Genomic DNA, 17933 nt, shown 5'->3' on the forward strand with positions numbered 1-17933 from the left:
ATTTGAGAAAAAGCATTTACAGTAGTCTTTCAGTATTACTTATGTTGTTAACTGTGCAGTTTTTCATGCAAATGTTTTATCAAATTGAGGAAGCCGCTGTTTGTTGTGATTTTTACATGGGTTTTAATTGTATGAAGTACCTTTTCTGTATCTATGGAAATTGCACTGTTTTTCTTGAATCTGTTAGCATGGTGAATTAATTCAACAGATTGCATTTCAAGTGTTAAGGCAGACTTCTGGTACAAACCACATAGATGTTTGGAGAAACAAGGAGTGGCTCCCCTCACACAGGAGCACCTACCTGGAACCAAAGACTCCTAGAGGCCAAGGGGGGAGGATGGAAAGTCTGGCCCAGCCCAGCAGGCACTGACTTACTCTGTCACTGCCTTATTCTGTTGCTGACTCCCTATCCTTCTCTCTGCTGACGTGGTGTATTTGTTCTATTAGCCCTTTTGTTAATGTTAGCTTCAAGGCCTCTTTCTAAGACATGCTTCAGAAGTTTTTTGGAGTGCTGGTTTGGCAGTCATGAACTTGTCAGGTGTTCTCCACCATGAAGCTATCTTACTTGTCCATTAATCTTAAGGACTGTACCTTTTAGGGCTCGAACCACTTCAGATCTATGTTGAAAACAGTATTCTGGTGGGTTTTCCTTTATAAGTGGTTTGCTGCTCTTCCCTAACCACTTAGGATTCTGTCCCTGTGCTGCACATCCAGGACTTTCATGGTGCAGGCTTTTCTGCATGTGACTGCTGGGAGTTCTGTGATGCCTCAGCTACCACCATGCGGAATTCTGGCTAGTATTTCCTGCCCTTTTTAGTGTATATGAGATTTATACTGATAACCTGTTTTTTATTCTTGACTTTGATAAGCTGTGTTCTTTCACCTTTTCTATCTTGTCCTGCGTTAGTCTGGCTAAGGGTAACTTTTCCCTAACATTGTCAATTTTTTCAGTTTTTTAACCTATCACATTGATTTCTAGCTTTACTTTAGCATTTCCTTCCTTTTATTTACTGGAGGGTTACACTATGCTTTTCTAGCTTCTTAGGGTAGAACCTTATTCATTTACTACAGATCTTCTATGCTAATACAAATATTGCTATACTTTTTCTTCTAGGTACTGTTTTAGCTGTATTAAATTTTGTCAGATTTGAAATATTTTTGTATCATTCATAAGTATTTTCTAAATTCTCTTGTAATGTCTTTTTAAACTGTAAGTTATTTAGACATGCATATTTAATTTTCTACTATTTAATGTTTTGCTAGATAGCTCACTGACTTCTAATTTGTAGATAGAGAATATACTCTTTATTTTCAAAACTTTATGATTTGCTGATACTAATTTTATGGGTCAGCAATGGTTCAAACCTGTTGAATGTCCTCTTAAAAGAAATTTCTATTATTCAGTTGCAGTGTTTTGTAAAAATTAATTAGGTTAAAGCTGTTGAAAGTTCACTTAGTTCCCATCTTTTTTTTTTTTTTTTTTGGTACCGAGGATTGAACTCAGGACCTTGTGCTTGACAGGCAAGCACTTATTCTACTGAGCTATCTTCCCAGTCCCATTAGTTACCATCTTTATTAAGGTTTTTGCCAAGTTATTCTGTCAATTGTTGAAAATGAGATTTTCAAATCTGTCTAAATGTATGTTTATTTCTCTTTAACTATCAATTTTTTTCTTCATTTATTTCAAATTCTCTTCTGAGGTGTATATACATTTATCACTCTTATCAGTTAGCCATTATAATGTCTATGAATAGTATGACTGAATATAATGAAAAAAGAGAATGGAGAAAAATCAAATAGTATGGGTATATTTGTATGTAACTAAAGGTCAACTGTGCTTTTAGGGTTATTTCTCAATGGTGTATCATCTGAACTCAGAAGAAACTTGAAATTTTCTGAATATAAAACACAAGACCCTATTATCTTTCAGGTTTGAACATTTACAGAAAAACTCATTTCAAACTACTTGAATAAATACTTGCTTCAGAACTAGTAATGAATGAATAGGAATCAATTTGTCATTATGATAAGAGCATTTTTCACGTAACTCCGGCAGTTTCTTTACTGGACCTACTGTTACTAAAGATGATGGGTTCTATGCTCCATGTTGGACCCATAAGAAAGCAATTCAACCCAAAATGATCTAGCACTGTCTCCAAGAGCGCTGCTGCGCCCGCTTCCTCCAGCGGCCCTCAACTGTGCACCTGCTGTGAAGACAACACAAGGAGACTCATGTAACAGTCGCATCACATCATGACATGAAGTAGGGCCATCAGGTATTATTAAATTAGCCTGAATTTTACAGTAGCTTGCAGCATTCATCCTCATTAATAGCAGAGTTTCTAGGTGATTTTATTGAAGAAAAACAGCTTCAAGGTGGTATTTGAATATGACTTTAAAAAAAAATGTATTTGGTACAGGGTCTCACTATGCAGCTCAGACTCATGATCCTCCTGTTTTCAGCCTCCCCAGCTCTAGGATTAATTAAAGGCATGGGCTACCACACTAGAGTTGGTGGCTAGTTCAGCACACTTGGGGGTGAGGCAGGCGAGGCATGTGGTATGAGGGATGGAACCCCAGTTCCTGTGTTTGCCTAAGCAGGTGCTCAGTCCACTGAGCTATCTTGCCGGCCCTCTTTGGACATGATTTTACAGTCCCTAATTCATATTGCCTTGGAGTTATGTCATTTGTAAATAGGTGAGATAAAATGACAGCCAAGTAGGGAAGTCTATTTTTCCTTCTCTGACCCATCATAATAAACACTGTTATATAAGCTTTTAACTTCTACAAGTTACATGTTTTTCTTTGAATGGGAGGCACAGACCTTTTTAACTCTTGGATTTCCTTAGCTTTCTTACTTGGGCCCCAAATCAGCTCATGTCATGCACCATACTCCCTCCTAGCAACCGAAGTACAGAGCTAAGGAAGATCAGCAACAATAGCACTGATCCCTGCAGTTACGATTCCTTGTACTTCTCAGGAGCCCTCCTGTCTTCACTGCGGCTGTTCTTGCTACAGTATAGTCCTCTCCTGACTCTGCTATATTCTCTATTTCCTCTCCAGGACATGTATTGCTTCTTAAAGTTTTCAGAAATGAATCGCTCCTGTGCTTGAGTACCTTTAGATCTTATACGCAGCACTGTGTATTTTTATATTGCATCACATACCTTAGTAACCTTGGTATGTTTTGCTTTGGCTTGCCAGATTTCCAAAATGTTTATACAAAGGTATTAAACAGTGGTCTTTAATTCATGTTTTTTTTTAATACTTCATATATCCTGAGATTTATCATACACAAACGAGTTGTTTCTCAAAGCACAAATATCAGTCCAAGTGAATTAGAATTGCCTGGGGCACTTGATAAACATAAATTCCTAGCACCTTCCTCACCCAAATAAAATGGAAAGAGTTAAGGGCATACACTATGAATCTGAGACTACATACTAAAGTACTGTGTAATCATATCACAGCTAAAAATCTCAAATACGGGTTTATGTTCACCACTTACTAAGCAATATAGCTTTAAATACAAACTACTTTTTCACAAGTTCACAGAATTTAACCTTCAAAGACCTAAAAAACAGGTGGAAGTAGAAGTTGCTAATACAGTTCTCAAATGAGGGAATCACCTCAGAGATAGGATTTAAATCTATGCCTTTTTACTTATAACGCTCACCTGACATTTACTGATTTTCTAGTATATAGTATCAGGAACTGAGAATGGCACTTTCGTATACCTGACAAAGATCAGCTGAGTAAGATTATGAAGATATAACCTCATATTCAGTATTGACTGGCCCAGCTGCTGCCTTACATCTGAGATCCAGTTGAAAAGAATCGTATGGCCTGCAAGCAGGACTGGCAGATGAGTCCATTCAGTGATACGTCATGTGGCAGTTTACAGAACTCTTTACACTAGGGGACTCTGCAGTTACTTTTATCAACTATCTGTGGTCAAAAGAAAATAAATTATTTTCAAAGTTTTATTTTTCTCTAAACCCATTCAGAGAAGAAAAGTAACAAGATTTCTGACCATGTGCCACCATGCCGTATAACCTCAGTATTCTAGGAGAATAAGGCAGAAGACTGAAGGTTTGAGCGCAAGTTTGGCAACTTAGTGACTAAAGGAGATCTCCACATTGAAAAAGGGCTGGAAATCTATCTAGCTTAGTACAAAGTCTCCACGTTCAATATTTACAGGACAAATTAACAAAACAAAATATGTCTGACAGAAGTATTGATATCAGAAATGAGATCCTGGACCCCCCACTGCAAATCCTTCAAGAATTAAACTACAAAATTCAAATCTGTACCATAAAAAGAGTAAATTCTTATAGCAATTACAAATGAAATATGAAAATCTCAAATCCATGACTGATCTGGCCTAAAAGGATACTGTGCTTATCAATGGATATTACCACACACACAAAATACAATAAGTGGTCAATCTAAGCTAATGCTTTTGCCTTTCACAAATGTTAGACAAGTACTTTACCAGAGGCCAGAAGTTCAGTGCCACTTTTCTCCTGACCTACCGTGGCCTAAACAAGCGTGTATACATTTCAGTGCTCTGTAACTGGCTGACCATGGTGGAGTGCTGGTGATATTTAACAACTGGATAAAGAAGAGACACCTGATTTGTAGCATTTTTTATTTCCATAGTACATACACGTCTATGCTACAGTTTTAAGACATCATGTGACACCAACCTTGCCATAAAAAAAAATAAAAATATTTAACTCTTGTGATTTGATCAGAGCTAGTAATATGTATCACTGGTTATCTCAGAAATGCTTATAATGAAACAATAAAAGTTAACAAAATGACAGACCAGCAATTCTATTTTTCTGTGGGAACTATGTAAAAATTTTTTCAGAGATGACAGGCATTTTAGAGGAGTAGAAACTTTGGATACTTCATTTACAGTTAAAATGGAAGTGGGTTATCAAAATCTTTGTTCATAATCTTTGTTCATATCTTAAAACTGTTTAAACAAAGGAAGGAAAAGAAAAAATATGTTTAATTGCTGAAAATAATCTATGGAGTCAAAGAACTAACTAAATAATGGTAAAATAATGTGGATTTCTAGCTTTATTATTACAAATAAATGTCTAAAAATCATCTCTTTGGCTGGGTATGTAGTTCAGTAGTAAAATGCCTGCCTAGGACATGGGAGATCTTGTGTTACATCCCTAGCACTGGAGGTGGTGGGGTATCAACTCATTGGTTTTTTATTCACAAAACTTACTTGACAGCCTGGTAATCCGGTATCTCTGCTGTACAAGGAAAATGAGCCTCTTTCTGATGTTTTTCCTACAGAATAAAGAAAACAACTTTACATTAAAAATCTTCATTTACTGACAATTCAACTTCTAGATTATTTTGGGTAGTCTGAAAATTGAAAATCGCAAACTAGAAACCCGGAATTAGATTTTTAAAAAAATTCTAAAAAGCATACTCTAATTCCAAAGAGTTACCTCTTTCTTTACATAAAATAACCTGTAAACACCTTTATTGTGAATGTATAATAGTGATAATACACTCGAAAGAATGAGTAAGAACAGATGTCTAAATAGCCCACAATACAGTCCATGCACCCACCAGCAAAAATGATACTTTTACCGTATCTGCTTCAAGCTGAAACTGTCTCATCTCCTCTCTTTCAGAGATTAAAAATACTGTAAGTATAGCTCTACCCCAAACCCAAGATGAGTATTAAGTTGGTGTGTGAGTGCCATATATTTTGCATTTTTAAATATAGTGGTACCTCAGTTCAGAAACTTACTTTGTTCTATGGTTTTGAAAAAGATGTTTGTATTTGCATTTGAGTAGGAAAGATGGCTAGTCATGTTTATCACTCAATGCAGTTTACGAACAAAAACAAAATTCTGTCAAATAATTCTGCTTGTGAACCAAATCGTTTGCATATAAAAGCATTTGGAAACTGAGGTACCACTGTATATTTACACACTGAAATGATATACATTACTAAGTTTAATGCACCAAAGCAGATGATATTATATGTACCAACCCTTTTGAAACTTGTCTTTACATGCAACCTTGTTTCAGAGATACAGTGTATACTTATAACAGATACTAGGCTCATTCATTTTTAGTTATAAAATTGTCTCATTACACAAATGAAAGCACTTTATTCTTCCATTGAACGCAGTCTATTATTATGAGCAACATTGAAACAAGTATTTTCCAACATACAAGAGTTTTCCCATGACAGACACAAGTGACAACGGTGAAGTAAATGATGTATATTATCAGCCTTAGAGGCATTGCCTTTGTATTCTCTGCAGTCCTGCTGTCAATTTATACCTTGCTTGGTGATGCTTAGGAGTGCTTGTGGGGACCATATTCACTATGAATATGTTTATGATGGGTCTTGCTGCTGGAAGCTCTGAAACACCACAGGGACATGCATGACAAGCTCTTGTGCTGACTAAAGACAGAACTTCCACTTGTTCTAAAGATGTTACTTTATGCTCAGTAAAGTGAACATTCAAATATGATGTAATTTTTTATATGATTTTAATTAGTCCCTTGCAAGTAGACATGTTGTGTAAAAAGATTTCTGCAAACAGATAACAATTTGATGGCAACATAAAAACTAGGCAAAACAAATAAGCTCTCTATTCAAAGGTAAAAACAGTAACTGTTTGAATCTGATAAAGTTACTCAAAAGATTTAAAAGTAAGACTATGTGGAAGGGCCAGCCAGATAGCTCAGTGGACTAAAGCATCTTTTTAGGCAGAGCACAGTGGCCAGGGTTCAATTCCCAGAAATGCTGTGCCAGCCCTGCCCCCAGGGCACGCTGCAAGGGCAATTGAGAGTGGGCGTGGTGACACCTGCCTACACTCCCACTGCTTGGGAGGCTGAAAACACGAATATTACTATGAGTCTGATCTATATAGTGAGACCCTGTAAACCCAGTGCTAAAAAAAAAAAAAAAAAAAAGACTATGTGGAGATGACCATAATTATATACTACTATTCACTGAGTTCTCAGCTTATAACTATATAAAAATGTATGTAGTTTATTACATCATTACATCTCTGCAGTTTACTGATTTAAAAACCTGGATGAATGGAGTACCACGGCTTTGCTTTTTTTTTTTTTTTTGTAACAGGGATTAGGGTCGGGGAGATGGCTCAGTAGAATAAGTGCTTCCCTGGCAAGCACAAGGGCCTGAGTTCAATTCCATCAAAAAACCAAAAAAAAGCCACAGCACAAGTACCAGGGATTGAACTTCAGGCCTTGTGTTTACCAGACAGGCACTTATGCCACTGAACTATATCCCCACTATATCCCCAGCCCTGAATGAATACATAGGATGCTCAAATTTGTTTACTGAAAATCTTGTAAATATATGTAGTTTAATGTAACTTTTAGATCTTTTACTATTCTCTTTTTTCCTTCCTTCCAAATAGATTTTTTTCAATAATGTATACATACTATTTTGGCTGAAGTAAATATCTTAAATCTGCTAATTCCTTAGATAATGACCCTGTAATAATAAATCCAGTTATTATGAAACACATTAACAGTTGAGAATATTATTTCTGAGTCCAATAAAGATATTACAGCATGCCTTTTCAGAAAAGTTTCTGGGGACGGCAAGATAGCTCAGCAGACTAAAGTACCTGCTGAGGCAAGCTTAAGCAAGCACAGGGATCCCATCACCGTATGCTAACACCAGCCTTCCCCCTGGGGTGGTCTGAACTGGCCAGAGTCTAGGCGTAGTGGCACATGCTGGGGAGGCTGAAAGCAAGAGGGTCACTAAGAGTCCAAGCTGTGTAGTAAGACCCTGTAACAACCAGATATATAAGAAAGCAAGAAAGAAAGGTTTCCTGGTTATTACGGTGACCCACCATCTTAGGTCCAGTAACACAAAACATTGTAGATTTATTTAAAAAAAAAAAAGATAGTTAAAATAGCTTGTTTACATTCTCACCATAAATATATTCTACACACAAAACTTTTAATTTGCCAAATATACTTATGAAGTGAAAAAAAATGCAATTTTTAAAGGATGTACCTTTTAAAGCAAGACCATTGAAGAGTCAAGGTGATACTCTATGATTTTCAATTCTTCTCTTGGGTGACCTGACCTCAAAAAAACCACTAAAAGGTTGTAATGCAGGGGCTGGGGAGATAGCTCAGTGACACAACAGCCTGCCTGGTAAGCACAAAAAAGACTGCAATGCACACAGTTCTGGTATATGCCCCTCCCCACATTTCATCAAAATGGATCAGACTCTTGAAAATGAACAGGGGGAGAGGAAAGCAAACAGAAATGCCAGTTTAGAGTAATTGAAGAGTTTATTGGGAAAATAATAAAAGATAACCTACATCTACAGTTTGGAGGTATAACACTTTTCAGTGAGATAAATTAAGTCACAGGATATTAAAATCATTCTCAGAACTCATCTTTAGTTTTAAAAATTATTGCCTTTGTAAGTGAACCCTGCCTCATATACATGGTAGGTAGGACAGAATAAGAGATGATACCAATATTTTGTGCAAATATGAAATGTGGCTACAACCAGTGCCTTTATCATTTACCACAATATACTATGAACTTAGTGGCTGTCATAGTCACAAAGCTCTTTCTCTGTTTTGCAGATTCCTCTTCTTGAAACACTGGGGTATTTTTGTTTGTCTTTTGAGTCAAACCTCTGTGTTGCAGGAAGGTTTCTACCTTGCAGCGTGATCTAGATTAGCCTGAAACTCACCATCCCCTGGCCTCGCCTCCTAGACTGCTGGAATTACAGACCATGTGCCATGGAACTTGGCTTTGAAACGCTTCAATAATCAGCACAAGCTCCAAGCCATGATATAATCATGCTACAGTGTATGTAAATATCACACCATGTCCCATAAACACGTATAGTTACTCAAATTTAGAACAAAGGCTTTGCAGTAAGTAACAATCTACAGTGTACTATATTTTCATTCAAATGTGCTAGGAAAAAACATTTATTTATTTATTGATATTTTAGGAAAACTCTTTTAAGTACCATGTTGAGGATGGAAAGCAAACAAAGCAATATCTGAATATAACTCTCATTTTTAAATAAAACATTAGTGCTATTAATTTTATAAAATTATTAAGTTTCAATGGGGTGTTTTCATACATTTATATTTAAATCTGTCCCCCAATCACCCATCCACACACCCTTTCCCTCCTTCTTTTCCTCTTGTCTTATAAAACGTTTCCTTCTATTGTCATTTTTTTTTTCAGATTCTACATGTAAGGGAAGACATGTGATATCTTTCTCCAAGCGTGGCTTACTTCACTTAGAATGACTGCCTCTTGCTATATCTATTTTTCTGCAAATGGCATGATTTCTGTCTTTATGATGCAATAATATTCATTATGTATATATACACACACACTACTATTTATCTGCTAATCTGCAGATGGGCATTTAAGCTGGTTCCAGATCTTGGTTGTCACGAAATGTGCCACACTACACATGGTTTATGCTGACTTGAATTATTTAGGGTATATATTTTAAGAAATAACATAACTAGGTCATATGGCAGTTCTAGTCTTAGTTCTTTTGAGGAAGCTGCATTCTGATTTCTTTAGTGAATGTACCAGTTTATACTTCCATGAGCAGTGTAGACATTCCCCACAAATCCCTCAAGCACTGCTTTTATATTCCTGATGACAGCCATTCTAACTACAGTGAGATGGAATCTCAGTATTTGCACTTCCTTCATGGAAATGACTTACTGGTTGTTTTTACTTCTTTTAACAAGTGGCTTGTACAACTCTTGCCCATTTACTGACTGGACTATATGACCCTTATTTTTGGAGTTCTTGATATACCACAGATATTAATTCTTGGTTGGAAAAGAAGTACTACTTGTTGACTTTCGCTATTACTCCCTGTGCTACTGGCTTCCTAACTAGAAATCTTTGCCTGTACATATGGCTCTAAATGTTTTCCTAGTGGTTTTTAAGTTTTAGGTCATAATCTAGCTCTCTGATCCATTTTCTCAGATTCATTTATTAAAAAGGTTGTTTTCTTCTCAATGGACATTTTTTGGCTGCTTTGTTCAGAATCAGATAGCTAAAGTTGCATGGGTTTATTTCTGTGTCCTTTATGCTGTTCTACTGGTCTACAAATCTATTTTTATGCCAGAATCATGTTTTTGTTATTGTGGCTTTGTAGTATAATTTGAAAACACATATTGTGATGGCCCCAGCCTTGTTCTGTTTGCTTAAGACTGTTTCTGTTATTCTGGGTCTTTTGTGCTACTTATGAATTTTAAATTTTTTTTGAGTATTGTGAAGGATGCCATTGGAATTTTGATGGGGGTTACACTATATCTATAGATTACTTCTGGTAATGTGACCATTTTAACAATATTCATTCTGTTGACCCATGAACACAGGACATCTTTCCATCTTTCAATGTCTTCTTTAATGTTATGCAATTTCATTGTAGCAATCTTCTCCTTGGCTGATCCCTTGATATTATTTTATTAAACGCTATTGCGAATAGAACTGTTTTCATAATTTCTTTCACCATTAGTTCACTATTGGTATACAGAAAAGCTATTAATTTTTAATGCTGAATTTACATCCTGTTTTAGTTCTACTTTAATAAATTACAATTTTCTCATTTTTAAAAATTTATTTATTTGATACAAGGTTTCGCTACACAGTTCAGAATTATAGTGATCTTCCAATCTTTGCTTCCCTGGTGCTGGGATTATAGGTGTGTGCTATCACACTTGGTTTCAGGATTGGCACAGCATGTTCAGGGTTCTGCGGCCTGCACAGTTTACAGTACTGAGGATCGAACTCAGGTCCTTGCGTTTGCCAGGCAGGCACTTAGACTGCTGTGCTATCTACCCAGCCAAATAAATTACAATTTTCAAACAGAACCTTAGTTATCAATGGGGAGGGTACCCACTTAGCAGACTGCTTAAGAAAATGTAAAGATCGGGCTGGTGAGATGGCTCAGTGGTCTAAAGCACCTACTTAGACCAAGCTTAGCAAAGCACAGGGACCGTGGTTCAATCCCCCAGCACCACATGCCAGCCAGCCCCACCCCCTGGTGGGCTGAGCTGGCCACACACACACAAATAAATAAATAAATAAATAGAAAAAGCTTTAAAAAAAAAAAAGAAAGAAAATGTAAAGATCTAAAATTACTTTCCTGTGTCTATCCAAATTTCTAAGCTTTTCCCTTTCAAAAAGGATACTGAATTCAGAAATGAAAAGTAAAGTAACATTAAATGAAAACACTACAAAGTAAGTTTCTTTTGAAATGTAAAATTGATTAACATAAAAACTTATTCAAATGAAATTTTGAAATGTGAATACATTTTTATTCCACTTTCCATTTTATTAGGAATTAATCGTTTTCTCAGGCTCTTAAAAGTCTGGCAACTCCTTTTTTTTTTTGGCATTTTAGGATTTTAGGCAAGGGTCTACAGGGTGTTCAGGGTCTCACTACTAGACTGGACTCATCATGATCCGCCTGTTTACAGTCTCCCAAGAACTTGGAATGCAGGCTTGTACCACCACACTCGGTCTCAATCGCCAGCTCAGCACACCCCAGGGGCAGGGCCAGCATGGCAGGCACGGGATGGAACGCCCTGTCCCTGAGCCTGCTTGCAGGTGCTTTAAGCCGCTGAACTACTTGGCCGGCCCTTGGCAACTGCTAAAGTGTAATGACGTGTGTTTAATCTGAGCCTCAGAAGGTATTCATCTTTAATTTTTCCAAAGTACTTCTCATAATGCCTATTTTCATAAATTATAATTAATCACACAATTCTGTTTTTTTGGTGTTTGGCAAATAACCTCTGGCTACTATATTATAGGCTTCTCCGATCTTTTATAAAAATGCAGTCAGGTGAGGCCAGAGAGATAGCTCAGGAGAATAAACACTTGCCTGGCAAGTGCAAGGTCTTGACTTCAGTCCTGGTACAACAAAAATCACATCACATCACATCACATCACATCACATCACATCACATCACATCACAATGCAGTCAGTATATACAAATTTTAACTGGTACACTTTAGCTAAACACAGTTTAAGAAATATTACTAACTTAACATGTATTTTCCCCTGAAACATCTAGGAAAAATTATTTTCAACAATTTACTGGGATATTGCAGTATCAGGGCTTTATGTGGAAGATGTGGATTGGGATAAGGTATGTATGTGTTTCATGGCCCTCCTTGGCTGGCTTTTTTAGAATAGTGTCTTTTTAGGTTTTTTTCTTTTTTGGCAGAACCAGGGATTGAACTCAGGCCCTTGCGCTTGTCAGGCAAGTGCTTATTCTACCAGAATAGTGTTTTTAAATGTGAAAACAATATATGCATGAGATGATCAAATTATATAACATTTTTAAATTTAAAAATAATTAGTCCAGTAAAAGATACAGTGACATTAATTCCTCTCAAAATTCTCCCTCTCACTTCAAACACTTTTATCATGGTTCTTGCCACTTCCTGAAACAGTTTAGGAAGTCCTACTTAGTGAGCATCTCATTTACATGAGTGTGATCCCAAATGCAGTGAAGGCTGGTGCCCGCCTCTATTTAGTAAAAGGCATGCTCATACAGACATTCCAGTGTACCCTCATCCACTGTATTCAGGAATCTGGCGCTATACGACTTCTGGCTTGTCCCCAAAGTGAAGATGATCTCGAAAGGTAAACATTTTAATCCATTAAGAACACTAGTGGGGCCGGGGAGATGGCTCAGTAGAATAAGCACTTCCCTGGCAAGCGCAAGGGCTTGAGTTCAATCCTTGGTTTCACCAAAAACAAACAAACAAACACACACAAACTGAGGTAGTCATGACAGCAAAACTAAAGCCACTCATGAAAGAGGACTTCCAGGCCCTTGCACTTGCCAGGCAGTCTCTGTGCCACTGAGCTATATTTCCAGCCCCAGGGGGTACTTTGAGGGGATTAATGACAAAGTGTTTTTATGGCACTAAGGTTTTTGAAAAGTATTTTGATCGCATTTTCCAGCATTATAAACCGACAAGTAATCATTCACAGCTTTTAAAATTTGCAGTAATTTCTTGGATTAAATAGATCCAGTAGCAGGCTTATTAATAATAATTTTAAAACCTAAGTGACAGTCATAGGTACTGTCAGGAATATTTTGCTTTCATTCAAAACTGAAGAATCACACTAAATTCTGCTTAGAGATTGGTAAAAACAAGATGACAATTTTGTTCTATCTAAGCTCACTGATTTTTTCCCTCTATCCTGGAATTCCTGAAACCCAAGATTAGAACCCCAGCCAGGTAGAATAGCAGTACATTACTGAATAATATACCAGTATCCACCTGTATGTGTATCAAGCCAGCAGGCACATTTAAACATGTATCTTATGTGTACAAATATGTTTTAAGCACATTTATGTGGTTTACATTAATAAGACATTATTTTTTGACCCCAAACTAAGAACTGCTCATGAAATAATTTTGATTAACCCACAAAGTATTTAAAAATAATTATTAAAACAGTAAATTTATGACACAAGGAATTTTCCTAGTGTTTATATAAGACATGAATTATGAGTTCAATAGTTACTGTAATATTCATAGAATTTTAAAACATTGTCATCTCTAATGTAATTTGAGTTACAACTCTATTGTTTAAACATACAAACTGATATTAATGAAATAAACTATAACAATCTCTTCAGAAGATAATTTAGGTTAAGTTCTTTTGTCAAAGAATCCACCTTGCAGGCAAACTGAAGCTGGACAACAGGCAGGGACAGTTCTACATGCTTATTCCTCACCGATCCAGTAACATTCTGGATTTGATGAGACAGCAGCATCTAAGTTTGGTATGTTCCACCAAACACCTATGGATTTGTCATTCTGAGAGAATTACAAAATGAATAAGATATAAACCGCTGCCCTCAATATATGTCAACCAGTGGAAAAGGTTACACCCTACCAGAAGACCAGTGACCCCACAGTACACATTAAAAAAAAAAAAATCCATAGCAGATAGATGGTGCCACAATCCTTGCTGAAAATGGTGACCCATTTTACTCTTATTTAATATGCAAACTTAGACTAAAGCAACTGTTTGCAGGAAGTTCTGATGTCTCAAGACCTGGATCCAAAATAAAGCATAATATGGTGGTGGCAGAGGACTTGGTAAGGAATGTAGGGCTAGGGTGATTTCCTGAGGTCCACCAAACCAAGAAGAAGACACCTGTTGCTATTTAAAAATGGAGAAATCTGTACCTTCTGGTCATAATAAATTAAAAATGAAACTATCCATCATTTCACAGAAGGGTCTTTGGAGTAGCTGGCCTGAGTGAGAACAGAGCCTTTAAGATAACTAATTTTCCAAAAGAGGTGGTCTGACAGATAAGCTATATTATGCATTGCACAGATTTACAACTGTCAGATATGTTCTCACTTAGACTCTGATCATACAATACCTGGCCTCAAAAGTAAGAGAAATACACTGCCATGGACAAAATGACCAAACACAATGTAAAATCTAAGGCCAGACTGGACCCTTCCTTTGCTAGACAGTGAGAATCTAGTAAGGACCCGAAATTTTGGTAATAGCCAAATACAGATACTCTTCACTTCATGATCCACCTGTTTAACAACTGTTCAGACCTGGACTGAAGTACACTATTTGGACTTACGACCCATCTTTTTTGGGGTATATAGTTCTGTACATCTTCTTTGTAGTCTCAATGTCTTTTGTACAGAATTCCTTACTTATATATAGTACTACCATCCTTACTGAGTCCATGATATAGTGTGGTGGCTTTATATTCAGTTACATATTACAGTACTGAGCGTAAGAGTCACACAAATAAAAGTAGAGTCATCAGCTTGAAATTTTCCTTGACTATTTCTTTTAACATTGCGATGCACATACTATATAAAATCTCTCATTTAGCGACTGATTCATATAATGCACTAGTCCCAGAACTGTAGCTTGCTCCTTGAACAAGGAGTGCCCGTGTTCAGGGATTTCCACCTCCACAGCACAGAGAGACAGCTGTCGTGGTTTGTATCTTCATGTCACCCCACGAGCTCATGCGCTGAACATCTGGACCTCAATGAAGCAATATTCTAAGGTTTGGTCTTAGAATGGGATTGGATCCCAACAGTCTGGACTTCATGCGTGGTTTCATCTACTTATGTTTTTATAGATTAGCAGGTTTGAAGCAAGGGTTTTGCTATAAAACCAAGCTTGTCCTCTTCCTCTCCTAGTGAACAGCTTTGCTCCACCACTTGCAACCTACTATGACGTTTTGTTCCATCATAGGCCTAAAAACAACTGAACCAAGCAATTGTCTACCAAAACCTCTGAAGCTGGGAACAAGAATGGAAAGCTAACAGAGTAGGTAGCTCAATTATTTTTCTTCATTGTTTAATCAGGATTAAGAAAAATAAGAGTAGAAGGAAAAGATCAAAATGGGACTTCACCGGCTACCTAGTCCAATTGCTAACCAAAGCAGCAGTGCTCTGAATATGAATAATCTCACCAAAAGAATCACTAGTAACTGTCTTCCATTTTGTACCTATAAAAATAATGCTGAAAAACCAATAGGTAGATATGTTGAAGAGCCTAAAATCCAGAATGGGGATATTTGGTCTCTTTACATTTTAAGATTGGAAAATCTACAGCAACAGAGAGAAATCGGACTATCACATTGGCTCTCAGTGAAAAGATCCAGGAGCAAAATATATTTTGCACAATGAGTACAAAAACATCAGCAAGCTTGATTAAAATCCTTCCAATCAAGTAAGGGTGTGAAACTCCGGATTGAACAACAAAAAAACAACCTGAAGATAAAGGTAAAGTGATGCATTATTTAGCTTGCTATCTGGAAGAAATCATAGAGAACAGAAATTTCCAACAGTAACAATAAGGCTATGAAGAAAATTAACATTTCAGTTGCTCTTATGCAGGAGAAGCTACATGGAGAGATATACTTTTGTTGCAAATATATTTATTAACACAGAAGAATGTAAAGACATTTAGCAGGTAAGTTCCTACTGCAGAAGTCACAATGAATTCATGTCTACTGGACATTCAGACATTTTTGGAAATGACTGTTCATATCTTTGGCCCATTTTTTTCTATAGAATTGCTACCTATTGACTTCTATGCATTTGATTTTTTTCATATACTTTGGGTGTATCACTGCACTGGTCAGTTTTCTATCAGTACACTGAAATAAGCAAGGCATCTAACTCTAGGAACAGTTCACTCAGCTCATCCTTCAGAGTCTCAGGGAACTGCATTCATTCAGTCCTGCTGAGCTCCCTTATCTCCTCACCCAGGTAACATCTTGGCAGAACAAGTGGATGTGTGAAAAAGAGTTTAAAACGCCAAACAGGAAGCCAGCGTAAGGTAAGGGTCCCACAATGTTCCCAAGGAGTGCCCCAAGAACACAAGAAGTTCTCACTAGGTCGCAGCGCCATGGCACTTTCCTATACCATAACCCTGAAGATCAGACTGCTGAGGGATACAAACTATACTCAAGCCATGGCAAAGACCTCTTTCAGGATCTACGAAAATATTTTCAGGCCAACTCCCCACTCTTAAAATAGTATTCCTTGAAAAACAGAAATTTTTAATTTTAATGTGGGCCAATTCACTCATTCTCTCCTACATAGTTAGCATTTTTCAGCATATGCATTGGTTAAGAATTCTTGCCTGCTCTAAGGTTATGAATCTATTTTTCTATCAAAAGTTTAACTATGTTAACTTTCACATTAAAACCTGAGATTGAGGGCTGGCCAGATAGCTCGGCAGACTAAAACTGCTGCTTAGGCAGGCAGGCAGGTACTGAGGTCCCATCCCGGGAGGCCGTACCGGCCCCACCTCCAGGGAGTGCTGAGACAGCAAATGAGACTGGGCAGGGTGGTGCACATCTGTAATCCCAGCACTTGGGAGGCTGAAAACAGGAGGATCACTACAAGTCCAATCTATGTAGTGAGACCCTGTATACCCTATACTAAATACAAATAAATAAATAAATAAATAAAACCCTAAGATTGGTTTTCCTTAATGTTAGTAGAAGTCTAAGGTCTGCTTGTTTTCGGCAGGGTTATAATTGGTTTGCTGAAGGAAGTCTGTATTTTAAAAGTACTGTATAACTGTGGCTGCTGTCTGGAGAAAAAGCAACAAATATGGGAACACGTAGAGTAATTAGAAGACTGAATATTCTAGATGAAAGCTAATAGGGGCTTTAATTGTTCCAACCCACCAAAGTACATGGTATTAATCCCCATTTCACTGATGAGTAGCAATAACTTGCTGAAGGTCAGAAAATATGTAAGTAACAGAAAGAAACAACACATTTGTCAGCAAATTCTTTTGGGAGTGGTGGTACTAGGGATTAAACTCAGGGTCTCACACGTGCTAAGCATGTATGCTACCACTTAGCTCTATATCCAGCCTGAAAACAAATTCTTTTATTTATTTATTTTTTTGCCATCTCAGCACACCCCAGGGATGGGGCTGGCATGGCAGGCCCAGGGATGGAATCCCCAGCCTCTGCTTGTTTGTAGGTGCTTTAATCCACTGAGCTATTTGGCCGGCCCTAATAAATTTTTTTTCCCCCAGAACTGGGGATTGAACTCAGATCCTTGCGCTTGTCAGGTAAGCGCTTATTCTACTAAGCCATCTCCCCAGCCCACCTAACAAATTCATTTTTTTTCTTTATTTTATTTATTTTTTATTATTGACATCAGTTATTTTTATTTTAAAGAAAGAAAAAGAATAAAAACAGTGGTACAAAATCTCAAAACAAGATTTTAGGAGAGTAACAATAATTAGTACATTGTGTATTGTTATTGCCAAAGTAGTTTCTCATATTACAAGATATAGGCAAGAAATAAAAAGCAAATAACATAGGTACAAACCTCTTTTTTTTTAAGTCAA

General features: G+C 37.0%; 1 protein-coding gene and 1 pseudogene across 5 annotated transcripts in view; one reads left to right on the top strand and one right to left on the bottom strand.

The window, feature by feature from the left end:
• Nucleotides 1-17933, bottom strand: part of Tcf12 (transcription factor 12) — a 396809-nt gene that overhangs the window by 130912 nt on the left and 247964 nt on the right. For 4 of the 5 annotated variants that reach the window (XM_023712449.1, XM_004628873.2, XM_023712450.1 and 1 more), the window contains one exon: nucleotides 5249-5313. In XM_023712449.1, the coding sequence (XP_023568217.1) occupies nucleotides 5249-5313 (65 nt within the window). Of the gene's footprint in view, nucleotides 1-5248; nucleotides 5317-9249; nucleotides 9257-14774; nucleotides 14780-17933 lie in introns of those variants that run through there. The other variant, XM_023712454.1, reaches the window with a different exon arrangement.
• LOC105741851 overlaps nucleotides 12535-17933 on the top strand; it is a 15523-nt pseudogene continuing 10124 nt past the window's right edge.

Source organism: Octodon degus, unplaced genomic scaffold, assembly GCF_000260255.1.
Source record: "Octodon degus isolate 3935 unplaced genomic scaffold, OctDeg1.0 scaffold00026, whole genome shotgun sequence".
NCBI classification, from domain to species: domain Eukaryota; kingdom Metazoa; phylum Chordata; class Mammalia; order Rodentia; family Octodontidae; genus Octodon; species Octodon degus.